This window comes from Phaethon aethereus (genome assembly GCF_964289735.1).
Source record: "Phaethon aethereus genome assembly, chromosome: 5".
Taxonomy (NCBI): Eukaryota; Metazoa; Chordata; class Aves; order Phaethontiformes; family Phaethontidae; genus Phaethon; species Phaethon aethereus.
In genome coordinates this window covers 44912939-44928894 of record NC_138579.1, presented here as the reverse complement: position 1 = coordinate 44928894, position 15956 = coordinate 44912939, and the positions used below count along the sequence as shown (strand labels likewise).

Below are 15956 nucleotides of genomic sequence, written 5' to 3'. Positions count from 1 at the left end.
TTCCTCATTTCTGCTTTACAACACTTTTATCCAAAATGCTGAAGCACATAGGCATGGGTGAAAAAAAATTACCTAAATCAGTGACAAGAAAAAGCCTAGAACTCTGAAAATAGAAACTACAGAATCAGTAGATTCCCAGCGCCATACTGCCCTTGCATGCCATGAGGCATGTAAAGAGCTCTGGTGGCATCATGTTCTTCATGGTCTAGTTAAACAGCTGCAAGCACAGAATAGGCTAAGCCTGAGGTCTTGACAGATGCACATTTTCCAAGAAGATTGCATATGGGAGAGGTTGGCGTTCCCTAGGCTACCCAAGCTACCATCGCCTCACCCCATGAACATTCTACCTTTTCAGGACATTAACCTTGTTAGCAAAGGGTTTCTCGGCTCAGTTTGACTAGAACAGGCTGGGGACCCTGTCATCAGCTGCTCCACAGGAGACTACAGGAGATAGTAACCTCTGACAAGTAATGGCAAGCTGATGTGGCAGGCTGGAAGCAGTAACTTCAGCAGGATCTCAGAAATTCTTTAAAGTTTTCCTAGTGCCTTGGAAAATGGGTGTTAACTCCACATGGAGGAGGAACTGAGTACTGACACAACTTTCTAGAAGGGGAAGCAAAGGGCATCAGGGAAGCAAGATCAGATCCAGGGAGGAAGGACAAAGTAGAAGCCTAATGCCCTGCATGGCTTATACTGCTCACTGCCAACACTGAATTTGTACCCTGTGATCCAGAAAGGATCAAAATACTAAATCAGTTCTCCAGATCCTTCCCTTTTCGCTTCCTTCCCTGTGATTTAGAATCATTGCTTTTTGTTCTCATCTCCTCCAGCTCCCAAGACAGTAAGTTAGCTTTGAGTTTGCTTGTCCCAGGATTTGCCTGCCTCTGCCCTCCACGTCTGGACAAACTCCAGCTTCCAATCCCCTGTTCTGTCATGGCTTTCAAAAGATGTTCTTGCTTCTTGGCCACCATCTCCTCCCGGCTCCAGATCAGAATATTAAAGCCTGAGAGGAAAATTAAACACTGTGCATCAGAAACTCTACATCAAATATAATAATTTAGGCTACGTCATTTAAATGACAGAAATTCAGAATGCTTTGGCTGTTCTAAGATATTTCCAAGGTACAGAGGATGCAGAGATATTTATAGGAGATGCTATCTCCACATAGCCATAGAAATTTGATCTAATTAAGAAACGTAATCAAGTAATTCCTAATCTCATCTGTCGCAAGTCTAAGACCTAAATCTATACTTGGCTCCCTTAATCCCATACAGCCTGCAAAAAACTAAGTAATCTTGGCTCTGCAGCCTAGGAAATGAGATAAATTAAATGAAGGGAGAGGGTACAGCCTAGCAGGAAAAGGCTTCCACCCCCTCTCCACCGTTTTCTGCTACTGTTACACGGCCAGCTGACGGCAGCAGCTCCCTGCTGTGGAGAGGCTTCTCACTCCTCTGGACTCCATACTCCTAGGAATGTTACACAGAAGATGACCAACAACCTGTTTTCTAACTGCAAAGGTGTAAGACTGAGAAGAAGGTCTTGATCTCTTTTACAGATGTACGAAATTACAGAGGACTACTAGCAAGTGGGATTTGGGAAACACTCATGCAAAACTTGCTTTAGTCTGGAGAAACAAGCCTGCCCTTTTCTGGGACTGGAACCCACCCATGCTTAGTGCCCCAGGTTCTCTTTACTTACCCATGCCAGAAGCCAGCGTGTCTCCCATAGGGTTAAATTTATTGAGCTGAAAATGGAAACACATTCGGAGTTTGTAAGAGCATCACTGCTTATGTAACGGAGTCATAAGAGCACCACTGCTTATGCAACAGCAACAAACCATCTGGAAAACCCAGTGTTCCCTAAAGAGTATCACAGAAAACCCACAGATGACCACAGACCAGCCCTGCTCAACTCACCAGCTTCAGCTGGCAGCCATACCCCCATAAGAGCGTGAGTCTGTCACAAGTAAAGAGGATACTCCTGTTGTTCTAACCCCTATCTCTTGGCTGTGGCTCAATACACAGCGGTCCTTCTAGCTGCAGTGCTCAACTCACCGAGATGATACCAGAAGCATTTGGATCATGGAGCTGACAAACCATCTCCCCGGTGTTTCCATCAAATACATCAACAGTTCGTAGTTCGTTCACCGTGTACCCTGGGAACTTAGGGTCTGGGTAGCGACCTGCTACAATGAGGTCATAGCGAGGATGCCATGTTGCCTAGTCATAGAGCAGAGTGATGGGAGTTAAGAGAAAGGGACAGAGCTCATACTGACACACACCAGACAACCGGCAGTGTGAGCAGCAGTTTGTACATCCCACCCACAGCCTGAGGAACATGGGTAACCTCAGAACAGTGCTCTGCTGGGAGTTGCAGCAGTGTGAAACGTCCACCCAGCGGTTTAGTATCCTGACCAGAAATGAAACCAGTTCTGATGTACAGCCGGCTGCTAGCACCAAGTGTGATGCTCCTCTCAGACTGCACTGGCTTAACTCACCTTAATAGGTGTGAGGTGCTGAAACTGCCGATGTGGATGTGGGATCAGATGCTGTGGCTTGGTCCAGTCTGAAGACGAGTAAACTCTGATTTCACTGCGCTGGTCGGTGCTCAGAAGCTTGGCACCATCTGTTGGGCTGAAGTAAGCTGGGAGAGGGGGACAATAAGGCAAACAGAAGACCACAGTGCTGTGATTGACAAGAAACATAAGTCATCACATTTCTCCAACTGGAAACCCATTGCTATTTCTTTAATAGGGATGCGAGTATGGCTGTGCGTCTCAACAGACAAGACTTTATCTGTCCCAAACAAATTCAAAACTCTTACTATCAGTAAGCTGAAACCTACAGCACTGGATTACATAGGAAGAATCATTATTCTCATTTTAGAATCACAGAAAGAGACATTGCCAAGAAAGGAACTTGCTTGTTCAAATGGAAAGTTAGTAGAAAAGCTGGAGACAGACACCTGCTGCTTGGACTTCCATGAACTGGTAAAACTGCACCCAAGAACAGAGGTTTGAGTCCCATGCTCTGCTGTATTTGGTTTGCGTGGCAAGGTTTTGGTAGCGGGGTGTGTTACAGGGGTGGCTTCTGTGAGAAGCTGCTAGAAGCTTCCCCTATGTCCAACAGAGCCAATGCCAGCCAGCTCCAAGATGGACCTGCTGCTGGCCAAGGCCGAGCCCACCAGCGACTGCTGTAGCACCTCTGGGGTAACATATTTAAGAAGGGGGAAAAAAACTGCTAGACAACAGCAGCCAGGAGAAGAGTGAGAATATGTGAAAGGAACAGCTCTGCAGACACCAAGGTCCATGAAGGAGGGGAAGAAGGTGCTTCAGGCACCAGAGCAGAGACTCCCTTGCAGCCTGTGGTGAAGACCATGGTGAGGCAGGCTGTCCCCCTGCAGCCCACGGAGCTCCACAGTGGAGCAGATATCCACCTGCAGCCCATGGAAGACCCCATACCACAGCAGGTGGGTGCCCAAAGGAGGCTGTGACCCTGAGGAAAGCCCACTCTGGAGCAAGCTCCTGGCAGGACCTGTGGACCCGTGGAGAGAAGCCCATGCTGGAGCAGTTTTGCTGACAGGACTTGTGACCCACACAAGTAGCAGTCTGTTCCTGAAGAACTGCACCCCGTGGAAGGGATCCAGGCCGCAGCAGTTCGTGAAAAACCATGGCCTGTAGGAAGGACTCACTTTGGAGAAGTTCATGGAGGACTGTCTCCCATGGGAGGGACCCCACGCTGGAGCAAGGGAAGAGCATGAGGAGTCCTCCCCCTGAGGAGGAAGGAGTGGCAGAGACAATGTGTGATGAACTGACCACAACCCCCATTTCCTGTCCCCCTGCACCACTCATGGGGTGGAAGTAGAGAAAAATCAGGAGTGAAGTTGAGTCTGGGAAGAAGGGAGGGGTGGAGGGAAAGTGTTTTAAGATTTGGTTTTAGTTCTTATTAGGCTACTCTGATTTGATTGGTAATAAATTAAACTGATTTCCCCAAGGCGAGTCCGTTTTGCCCAAGATGGTAATTGCTGAATGACCTCTCCTCGCCCTTATCTCAACCAACAAGCTTCTTGTTATACATTCTCTCCCCTGTCCAGATGAGGACAGGAGTGACAAAGTGGCTTTGGTGGGCACCTGGCATCCAGCCAGGGTCAACCCACCATATCTGCTTTTGTCAAAGGAACTGCCCAAATAAATTCAGTTTTCTAATCTCAGCCATTGCTGATGCTTCCACACTCACCTCTCAAGGCACAGTGCCACAGTCTGTATAGCAAGTCTAAGACCGTGCCGCAGCTGCGCTATCTACCTCCCTGCCCCTGAATACACGTTCCCAATGCCCTCCCTGCTTTAACACTAGCTATTGTGAAACTTCAAATCTGAGCTAAAGCCAACACTACCACAACAATAAAAGCTGAGCTGAGTGGACTCTCTGCGGATGTCCACACAATGAAATCCTTATCTCAACTCACCTGCATTGACAGGTTTGTCATGAGGAAGCAAATGAAGAAAATTAGTTTTGTTTTTGATGTTTCTGAGGTCCCAGATTTTGACCGTCTGATCCACAGACGCTGTGGCCAACAACCACTCACATCGGGAGTTAAATTCCACATGAGTCACTTTCTTCCTGTGCAATTTCAGCTTCCAAATCTGCAGCAGAGGAAACAGAAAACCACACACAAAAAAATAAGCAAGATTTGGAGCAAAGAAATGGAGGAATAACCTACTAGTGCAGAGTAAAGAGGTCACACATTTACACAGTAACAAAATTTCTAAAATACACCAAGAGTTTATCCACTGGAAACAAGAAAGGAGAAGAATGACCTTGGGAACTATTTAATTCTAGGAGAACTCCGATCCACCAATTTATTACAGCTATGAGAAAGGAAACGCATCCCTGGCTCATGGAGGGAAGTATTAGTGCCACTGTACAAAGCAAGATCACATCTGGAATACTTTATGCAGTGCCAGTCTTCCACCTGCAGAAAGATAAAAACAAACTGGAACAGGTAGAGAAAATGCATTGCCAGGATAGTAATAAGAAGGAAGGGCCTGCTTTGTGGGAGAAGACCAAAAGAGCTTGCTTTGTTTATCTTAGTAAAAAAGGTGAGAGAAGATATAATTGGCTTCTAGAAATACATCAGCAAAGAAACATGAGGGTAGGAGAAATATTTCAATTAACACGAATAAATAGACATAAGCTGGCCATAAAAACTGTATATATGGATATAAAATGAAAAAAAAAGGTATATAAGATGAATAAATTTATATTCAAAGCCAGAAGATTATTTCTAATCAAACGGGTGAAGCTGGCCCATCCTCCCTACAATAATGGCTATCTCCCAAGTGCAAAAAAGACTGTAACTTTCTTTCAGGATGGAAAAAATGGAAAGGAAGCACCTCACTTTGAATAAGCACAAATCATTTGGAGCGCTCCTGACTTTGCCCACTAATTTACACAGCTGCCTCTGGCCACAGCTCATTGGGTGACAAATTCTTACAGATGCTGCTCTTAAAGGCAGGAGAAATGGTCATTCCGGTGTGGCGGTACAGCAGGCTCCTGAAAGCAGGGCCGACGCCCAACTATTCTCCAGTACGTTTCTGCACTACTTCAGACTCGAAGGCACAGCCTGCCTCTGCCTGCCCTCTCGTGCCTAATGGCAGTAGTGCAATTTCTATCCCTACATTCGCTGAATTAATGCTGTGTACCTACTCGAAGGTCGTGGAAGGGCATACACCAAAGCAGTATCTCCTAAATGACTCTCATCAGTGCACTGAGTTTCTGGAAGTTGGCAGAGGGTGCTCACACTCAGGGTATCCTATAATTACTTTGGGCAGTAGCAAATACTGTTTAAGGAACAGGTAGCACATGACACACTCCCTGTTTGGGAACTGTTACCATTACGCCTAGCAATGTGAAAATGTCTAATGAATGGCAGAAGTGGAGGACTTCTCACCACCTAGACAATGGGTGGACTCGTCTCGTGAGCTGCAAGGTACTTGTTCCTCTTTTCAGGGTCCCTGTAGTGTAGGAAAGCACATGAGCCGTGAAGATTCCCGTAGAGGAGATGCTTCATGGAGCCATACAAACCTCTTCACCAGACGTGCTAAGCAGGACCACGTTTCCCACATTATCACCTGTCACCACTGCACGGCAGCTTGCAGAAACATCAACACTGCAGTACCAGCAACTAGAGGGAAAGACAGAAAATCAGTGCTGCCTCCCACAGGCAAGTGAAAGCAGTGGAACTCTGGTTCACATTCGTCCCTGACAAGAAAGACTGCAACAGATCGTAGCTGCAATCTCCTGCCTGATGGTGTGGGCCCGAGTATCAGGAAGGGGGACGACTTATCAGCAAAGCTTCCTGTTGGTGACTGAATATGAAATAACTTTCTAGTCATTTCTGAAGTGCTCATTAGATGGCGTGTGACACATAGGGACAGCGGAACATAAGAGAGGCTGAAAAGCCACTTGGTGCCTGCAAATGGACACACCTTGGGAAAGATCAGAACACCCTTGTGACACTGACAAATGTACAAAAACAGCTTTAAAATGACATTTTCCACAAAACACTGAAGCAGCAGTAAAGACAAAAGCTTTGGACTGGGAAGTTGCACATCAAACTGTCTCAACGTCATGCTCCAGGAAACAAAACTGAAGAGAGACATATCTGATAAAGACCTATGTCTTAACCCCAGCTCTGCCAGGAGGGAAAGAGCAGCGAGAATAAAGCTGGGGTCCTTTGGGAACTTGTTGGGAAAGCTTCACTTGCAAAGATAAATCATTCTAAATTCAAGGTCATGGAATGAGCATGGTGAGCCTGATGGCTCTAGAAGGGCAGCAGGGTAAACTCTAACCTGAAACTCAGATTGTGCAGGGATGTTTTGTGGCTTTGCTATGCCACCTGAGCTGCTACAGACAAAACACACAGAACAGTGACGACAATGAAGAAGAGGAAGTTATCGTCCTCTTCTCACCTCACACTTTATGAAGTGAAAAGCTGTCAGTATCTGCAAGACAGGAGATGGCATCACCAGAAAGCAACAACAGAAGATGTAGGCAGCATGCTCAGCTACTGTAAAAGCCTAAGTGCCCTGCAGCTGCCTAGCTTGTCACCCACCCTGCAGTGCTAGGGTTGCAAGCAGAAGCCTGTCTCCAAGCTCCTTCCTAGGACCAATTAATACCAAGAGTCTCCTAACACTGGCAAAGATGAAGATGTTAGAGAGCACAAGAAGTAGCACAGTATTAACCAAGGAACAGAGAATCAACCTTGCACTGCTCCTTTCTCACCAAACATTATGGTACTCATGGCCACAGTCCGGGGCACGGGAGATCACCTGCCCCGCTCTGCCCTCAAGGTCTTGCAGACTTAGGGTGCCATCCCCTGACGCCACATAAAGCTTCACTGCCTCGTAAGGACTGAACTTGATGTCTCCGAGAGAATCTCCTGGCCCTTTCTGGAATACACACAAAGCCAAGAGGCATCAAGGTTAGAGTAGAAGACAAAATCTTAGTAACAATGCATCTCCTGGAACACACTGCCAGTTTCCGAAGGTACAGTGCACTGCTTTGTGACAGCGCACATACCCAAGAACTCTTTTTTTCCAATCTGTTTCCAACCTGAGCACACACATTCTGAGCCTGTAAGTTCAACCCCACCACTTTGGGCTGCAAACCTTGTTAGCAGCATTGATTCTTCTGCTATGGGGGTAGGAGTAATCTGCAGTAAACCACCTGGCTCAGACCTGGCTTTAGGAGATCACAAGCAAGACCAGCATCAATCCATGCAGAAACTACATAAAATCTCATGACAACCCTGCACCAGGCTTTTCTAACAGAGACTTCATTCACTAGTTCCCTACAGGCTGCTTCCAGTGCTGTATCTGGTCTTTCTCAAGGTACCAGCAGGCAGGATGACAGTGGTGCAAGGAGAAATCCTACTGCTAACCCCATGGCACAGGAATCTTATATTATGTGTTATGTTATATTGTTGTTACGTTATTTTGTTTTTCTATGTTTTTTTCTCCCAGTCTATCTATTGAGGAAATACGGAAACCCTACGCAAAGACAGAAAAGAAGGATGCTAGTTGGGAGTCCCCAAACTCTTCGATACTCAAGTGCACTCCATCTCCTGCTCACAGAGCAACTACTTAATAAAGACTCACTGTAAATACCAGATTTCCAAGAAGCCAATAAAGATAAAAAAAGGCCTGCCTATAGAGCTTGCCAGTCCTCAGAGCAGTAAAAGGAAGATGGCATGCCCTTTTAAATCCAGGCATCATTGTTGTGACAGGCATCCCACTGGGATACAAGATTCTCATGTCCCAGATTCAGTCTATCCCTCCTTGCTCACCTGGCCAGTCACCACAGCACTACTTGGGTTCAGTTTCTGCCCTATTACAAGGCTGCAGCTGGAACAGCCAGTTTGGAAACTAACCATGAAAGTTGCCATCCGGAAAGAATCAGGTGGGGAAAAGTAAAGAGGAGGCTAACCCAAACTCCCTCACTTACCTTTAAACACTGAACTGAAGTAACTAATTGAAGAGCTCAGGCTTCCTCATGAGTCCACAGAAAAAGCAACAGTCTGAGAGGGTGATTCTCAGCACAGGCAGACAGAGTAGCCTCTAGCAATTCATCTCCTCTTTCCAATCATTACTGAAGGAGCCCAAACTCTTAATTTTGGAATTTTAGATAGGCACCATAAGGTAGGTGGGATGAATTGGGGTGATCCTTATCACATGCACCACCTGAAGTCAGTGGCTTTTGTGAAGCAGCACTGAGGGGACTATAAATTGTCCTGTAAAAAACATCTGACAAGGAGCAGCATTGCTAACAGGTGCAGAGGTTAGAAGGTCCCCAGGGCACAGAGCTATGGGAGGTTTAAGAACAGACAGCTGAGGAAATCCACTGGCACCCCTATGCTCTCCCATGTACAACAGGAAGCAAGCAGCATCAGAGTCTCCCTCCCCTTCAAGAAAAGCTCTCTCCTACCCACCACCTCATTTCAAGGGGGGGGGAAAAAAGGCACAGTGAGCCTCCCTGGAAGAGAGAGGATCCCTGAAATTTAGATGATAAAGGACATGTTTGTGGAGAAAAGGAAGTCCAGCTCCCACATTTTAGAGACAAATATCTCTTTCTCTCTCTCTGTAGCGCTCCTGCCAGCAGGACACAGAGGCCCAAAGCATTGCTGTATTTCTTACTCCCAGTCCTCGGTGCTGGTGAAGACCCGGACAGTATTGCCATTAAAATCCTGCAGGGTGGTAGTGCCGGCAACTGACGAAGTGTACAGCTGACTAGGGTTAAAAGGGTTAAACTTCATTCCTGTGATGGCCCCTCCAGCTCCCATCTACAAGGAAGGGGATGAACAAAAGAAAAATCCACTGAGTGATGGGGAAGCAGAAAAGTGTCTTCTGTAAGTCTGCATTCACTGCTATGTCCTTAACAGCAACAGTGAAACACACCACAGCCCTTCAAGGAGGCAAAGACAACCATGTCTTCCCACATGATAGCTGTCTAGACAGCTGCCCTCCTGGAGGACAAAACTGCAACTCCTTCAGTCCCCAGGCAATGTATTCCCTGGCTGGCTAGCACCACACTGTTTTCAAAAAGAGAAAGATGACCCTGGAATTTCTGGAGGATAGACCTCCTCCCAGTGTATATCTACATTAAGTTAGAAAGGGGACAAAAGTTACAGAGTCTTTGAGCCCCTGTCAGAATGGGAATGGCTGAATACAGCAATGAGGGGGCATGCCAGCTATATAAACCTTCATTCTACCTTAGTTTCTCACCTTAGATACAGGACTTTGTATCTAAACTCAAAGATGTTTCCTCATCTGACACAGAATAAAAGGTGAGCAGAGAAAGATCGAGACCCAAAACAGAAAAATCCTCTCTGCCTATTTGTTTTGGGCATCCCTTTAAGATAACTGTTTTGCCAGTTGCTGAATTATTTTCCTACTAAGCACACACGAAGTAGTGCTTCATTATGAACTTCTTCAACACACCTCAGTTCTCCCCAGTGCTAGAACAGTCTGGGACTTAGGAAATGACATGCTGTTGTGTCTCAGTCCTGCCCCACAGCTGGCTACTCTGCAATCTGAGACCCTTACGTGTTTCTCACAACAGACCTCAGTTTTGATCTGCAGTATTTGGTGGTATTCCAGTTTTCCCTCCCACCCACTCCATGCACCCAGAGGCTTACCCCTTTTATGAAGCAGGTTTTAGTAAGTACTTCATAGTCCCAAAGGATGATGTCTCCACCTTTGGAACCAACAGCTACAGTACTGGGGTGTGTTGGATGCCATTCCAGGCATGTCACTCTCCTGTCAAAGGGACTTGCTGTTCGAAAGAGGCGGTATGAGGTGAGAGAACGCAGAAAGGGCAGCTGCAGACACTGTTAAAAAGATAAAGAGAATTATGACTTTTGCAGGGATCCACGAGATTCTTTGAATGAGGAGTGCTACAATTTCTAATCACCATCAGTGTTAGTACATTCACACAAAATTCTAAGCCTCTCCATAAAATGAAGAGAAGATGCTGTCCCCAAGGGAAACAGCCTGTGTTTCCACACAAATCCACGTTAGTCACAGCACTCAGAACGCAACAGAGAACTGAGAGATACTTCAAATGACATACAGGGAGTTAAGCCTCATGGGTTGAGCTAAAAAGGCAGGATAATTAACAAGAAAGGAGAACATGCCTCCACACCAGTTAAAAGGCACTTATGACTATCTATGTCTTCACTGAGCATCCCAAAATACTATACATCATCCAGAGACACAATACAATGGTCCTCCATCCAAACTGCCTGCAGCTCAACTACACATTGATAGCATAAGAGTGATCAGAACACTTGACATAGTGAATGAGAAACCATGACATGATTGTATTGTTATTCAGCTGAGGAATAGGTACTGCTTGGATGAGCTTGGTGATTTCTTTATCATTTGGATACTTAAAACAGATAAATCGTACAGAAGATAAAGCTAGCACAGGTGCTTCCCACCTATGGATGTTAGACAAAAAGTTAATTTTCAAATGAAAGGAGCATGACTCTGAAAACAGTAAAACATTATGGACTTGATGGAATACGTCTGTGAAGAGGAAAAATCAACACTAAACCTGACATGATTAGCAGAGTGGATACGAAAAAGTACAACAAAACAGTCAGACTAGTGTGCAAAAGGAACACTGTGCAATAACTAAAATGGTAGAGGGGGTAAGTTTAAATACGATTCAAGGAAGTACAGAATTAACAGAGGGATAAAACGTAGAGTGACAGGGCCAGGTCAACTGAAAGGGAAAGCCATCTCAGCTCTTGCATTTTACAGGATTAAGAAACATAAGGGTGTGCCAGATCTGGAGCCACAAACTGTGTATGTGAGGAACTTTAAGCCCCTTTGAAGTTTCCCTGCGTGTGTTTAAGACGTTTTTATGTAGGGAGCTGAGATGTCCAGGAGGTCATGAAGGAGAAACTCCTCACCTGCCTGAGCTGTGCCCGAATGGAGCCTCCCAGCATGTTCTGGTAGACATAATGAACAATGCTACACTGCCGCCCCAGCTGATGGAAAAGGACTCTGTTGTTTCTCACCACGGACCCACCTCCACTCCAACCTGCCAGAGTGGAAAAAGAGTAAAACTTACTGAGAGCCAATACCTGTCATGCTCATTCAATAAAAAACATGGGAAGACATCTGCATTTGATGCTAAATCCATGAAAAGCTTCAGCCACAAGAGAAAAGTCTCTAAACAATTCTTACATCTCTAAGGTGCAGCAACCTCTGCAATTATGGAGCCCGGTGCTTCCCACAGCCTGCCAGAGCTTTGCGTATGCTTCCTCTTGTTAAACGTTCCTTCTCCTTGCCAAAGATTTATCAAAAGACAACAGGAGAGGACTAAAGCAAAGTCACAGGTGGTGCATCTCTTGGACAGCATACAACTTGAATGGTTCATACCCAAAATACAATGAGGCTATCCAAAGCCCCAACAACTTGGAAATACGCCATGGGAGGTGGTAAGTCCCTTTGTACAGCAAAGGAAAGGTCAGACGTGTGACCAGCAGAAACATTAACACCTGAAAATTCCCCAAGCGTAGCAACATGAGTTCCCACACAGTTCCTGAAATGCCTGCTTGTGAATCAGAATTTTCGATCTGCTTGTGCTGTAGCCCGCATCGTCTGCCTACAACACTGCGAGTTTTGTTTTTGATAATAGACTTGCTGACGCCTCATTGCCTGAAAACCTTTCTGTTTGGAGTGATTTTTGCTGAGAGTACAGCACGCTTCTACATTTTGTTCGTGTTCCAAGTTTTTATCTTCAGGAACCTTTACATATAAAACAGATCTGTTCAGTCCCGTGTCTGTGATCTAATCATCCCCACGGCAATGGTCTGTAACACTCCAGGGGATCTAGACATCAAATGGGAAAGAAGCATTTCTTAAGAAACAAAAATACACTTTTTAACTAAGGATAATTATAAAAAAACAGAAGACCGAAAACATAGGGATCATTCTATATGATTAGAACCTAAACAAAATCTTTCTTTGCTGGAGCCTAGAAATGCACGGGTGTGAAAGTTCTTTGTTCACGTGCCAACATAGTGCCAACACCTGTCACACCTGTTGAAATAGGTAAAAAAGTATTTATATTCTAATTAAAGATTAGAATTAATTCTAAGAATTAGCATCCACAGTTCCTTCTTCAGAGGTGACAGAAATGGAGGTATTTTTTCCAAATTCTCTTTTATTACGAAGGATAATTTATTAAGAAACAAACTTCAGGCCTTTTTAGAATCTGCTGGAAGAAACCCTTTAAAAGATGTTTCAAGTGCAAGAAATTGAACCTGTCCTATATGGCTCAGGAGAAAAAACTGCTTTTTCCAAAACATATAAAAATCAAAACTGGAACACAGAATGGAAAAGCTCAAATACAAAGATCTTAGTCCTTTTTAAAAAGGGTTAGGGGGAAATATGATTGGCTCATTTTTCCAAAGTACTAGCTACATCCAATTCCCTCTGTATCTTACAGGAGCTGCAGATGCTCACCAAAGCTGAAAATCAGGCCATGAAGTTACAATGAAAATCACGTAGCTAAATTAATGACAGAAGATGCTTTAACTATCCACAGTTACACACAGAACTCCTTTCAAACAGAGTATTTTGCCTCCACATCTGCTGTTCATACTGCCAACTGCTCCAAGGCTGAAGTTATACACCAGACAATGCAAATGTACAAAATCATAGAACTCCTGTATCTCTGACTTCACAGACTTTTTGAACTCTGACTTCTTAAAGCCAAAATTGTACAGAAACTGTGTAATATTTCCACACAAAGGCAGTAACTTTAGTGATCTCCTAATGGGAGAACAATGGAATAAAAGGTTTTATCTGAGAAAAGGAGGCTGAGGGGAGATGTTATCGCTCTCTACGACTCCCTGAAAGGAGCCTACAGTGAGGTGGGTGTCGGTCTCTTTTCCCAGGTAACAAGCAATAGGACAAGAGGAAATGGCCTCACATTGCATCAGATGAGGTTTAGATTGGATATTAGGAAAAATTTCTTCACTGAAAGGGTTGTCACGCATTGGAACGGGCTGCCCAGGGAAGTGGTTCAGTCACCATCCCTGCAGGTATTTAAAAGACATGTAGATGTGGTGCTTAGGGACATGGTTTAATGGTGGACTTGTTAATATTAGGTTAATGGTTGGACTCAATCTTGAGGGCCTTTTCCAACCTACATGATTCTATGATTCTATGAAAATAGTCCTTACTGTAGCTAAAGTCTACACAACTTTCTTGATAATGCAAAGCGTTAACCTTTCCAGTATCTTAGAACTTAATCACCTCCCCTCATTATATCAAAAATCTTTAGGAGTTTGGTTGGGTTTTTTTAAGTTACATACTAAAGAAAAAAATGCACATGAGGAGAACTAATTAGTGGAAATTTTGTCCAGTCTAATCTGAACATTGAGGTAGAAAGTATTCCTACTTACCGTAGCAGAAGTTAAAATAAGCAAAGAATCAGGTGGAAATGACAGTTTAGACTGCATGCTGTAGGATACCAACCTTACGACTATGAAACTGCATTAAGAATTGCATGGGAGAAAAAACAATGTATTACCAAGACTGGTCTGTCCTAAAATAAAGCAGACATCTGGTAATTCAGGAATTCCACAAAACTTAACCACCCACAAATGAGCCATGACAGCATCTTCAGAGAGCAGGCTTCTACCACGGGGTATGAAGTCGCAAAAATGAAACATGCATGCATACGCACACACACTCTTACTAGACAGATAATTGAGGATTACTACCCCAATACACGTCTGTGTATCACTTCAATATATAACTCCATCTGAACACTCATGTCTGAACACGCTTCTTGGCATTCCCCCTCTTCAACTAGTCAATGCCTGTCATTTCGCGTAAATCTGGTTGGGAGAAATGGCAAGGATCTGAGGAAATGTTACCGATTTTCTCTGGGGGTTTGGATGTTTTTCTCACAAACAACCTCTTTGCTTGTGGCTCATTCCCTAGTTCCTCGTAGTCCGGTTTCCTCTTCCCAGCTGCTTTTGCCTCTTCCGGACAATGCTCATGTGCCCTCTCATGCTTCTTGTCCTTTGGTTGATTCACTGGAGCCATCCTGTCTGACCACTAAAAGCAAACAAAGCATGGAAGGTAAGACTGTCATACACTTTCAGCTAGAAGGCAGAGAGGAAAACTGGAATGTAACATGTCCCAGTGGTCTGAAAGTAGTGATTATACCTGTACCCTCTTTCATCAGTATGACACTAGCTTTTTGTTGTGCTCTGCTGGAGAGTGGAACAGGTTCAATAAACTCTTCTTTGTTCACATATGAAAATGAACGTAACCTAAAGCATTAGAATATGTTTTGACAGATGTGCTTCTACCAAAATTCTAAGCTTAAAACCCACAGATCTGCATAAAGTACATTTGTGAAACCACATAATACCCTAACTGTTTCTGTAGTAGCTCACACTGAGCTCTTCAGATTTAGCTAAGAAAAACATCAGAGCTTTTACAACGAACGATGGCCAGGGCTGACTGCTCTTCCACTGAATATGCTCAGAAGACACTTTAACGGCCTCTTTTCCTGATAACCACCACCTGATCCTTGGATTGGGCTCCTACACTGGCTGGCTACCACACCTGAGCTGCTCTTCTGACCAGCGGTGGGACACAGCAACGCGTGTCTTGCCTTTTGACAACCAAATGACCACCCGGCCCCGGAGGAAAGGCACGGGCCTCCCACAGCCTTGCTCGCAGCTGGCGGGCTATGCGTCACACACCGTTTGCAGCAGCAAATTCCTCCCCCCCCCCGAAGATCCTCTGCGAAAAGCCTCGTACAGGCTGATCCCGTGCTGGTGCTAAACTTATTTATGATTCGTGCATGGCTGTCACTGATATCTGCCCGCGTTAAATATAGCTCGGCAGGCACCGTGTAAGCTTCCTCAAATAGCGCCCACCCCGCGCCTCCAGGCCTCACCCGGCCCCGCGGGGCCGCCCTTCAGCGCCGCGGCCCGCCGGGCCCCAGCCCCGGCCCGGCTGCCCCGCGGCCTGGGCGGGAAGGGCCGCCCCGCTCTCACCTGCGCTCCGGCGGTCTCCGCTCCCCCGGCGCGGCCGAGGACGGCGGGCGGCTGCCGGCCCCTCCCCCGCGGTTTCATAACCGGGGCGCGAAGGGGGGGCAGCGGCTCCCGCCGCGGCCCCGCGAGAAGGCTCGCCGCCTGCGCCTGGGGAGCGGCGCCCAGCCCGCCGGCGCAGGCCATGGCGGCCCCCGCCTACCCTTCGCCATCGAGGGGCAGCGACCTGGGCAGCGGGAGGCCGGGGAAGCCTGCCCCAGCCGCTGCCTCCCCCCGCCGCCCTTACCTCCTGCTGGCCTCCCCGCTGGCGATCAGCATGAGCAGCACCCCCGGCTTCGCTGGTGCGAGAGGCGGTTGCGAGGCTCACG

At 46.0% G+C, this 15956-nt stretch overlaps 1 protein-coding gene across 1 annotated transcript; it reads right to left on the bottom strand.

The window, feature by feature from the left end:
• Nucleotides 1-752: 752 nt before the first annotated feature.
• DDB2 (damage specific DNA binding protein 2) lies at nt 753-14638 on the bottom strand (the record flags this gene model as incomplete). The annotated part of the gene is made up of 10 exons (XM_082000452.1): nt 14458-14638; nt 11476-11606; nt 10195-10386; nt 7284-7450; nt 6084-6183; nt 4465-4642; nt 2498-2643; nt 2055-2219; nt 1699-1744; nt 753-1003 (listed from the first exon to the last, which is right to left on the bottom strand). The coding sequence occupies exons 1-10, from the start codon at nt 14627-14629 to the stop codon at nt 753-755; spliced, it is 1548 nt and encodes a 515-aa protein (XP_081856578.1). The 5' UTR covers nt 14630-14638.
• Between the last annotated feature and the right edge of the window lie 1318 nt (nt 14639-15956).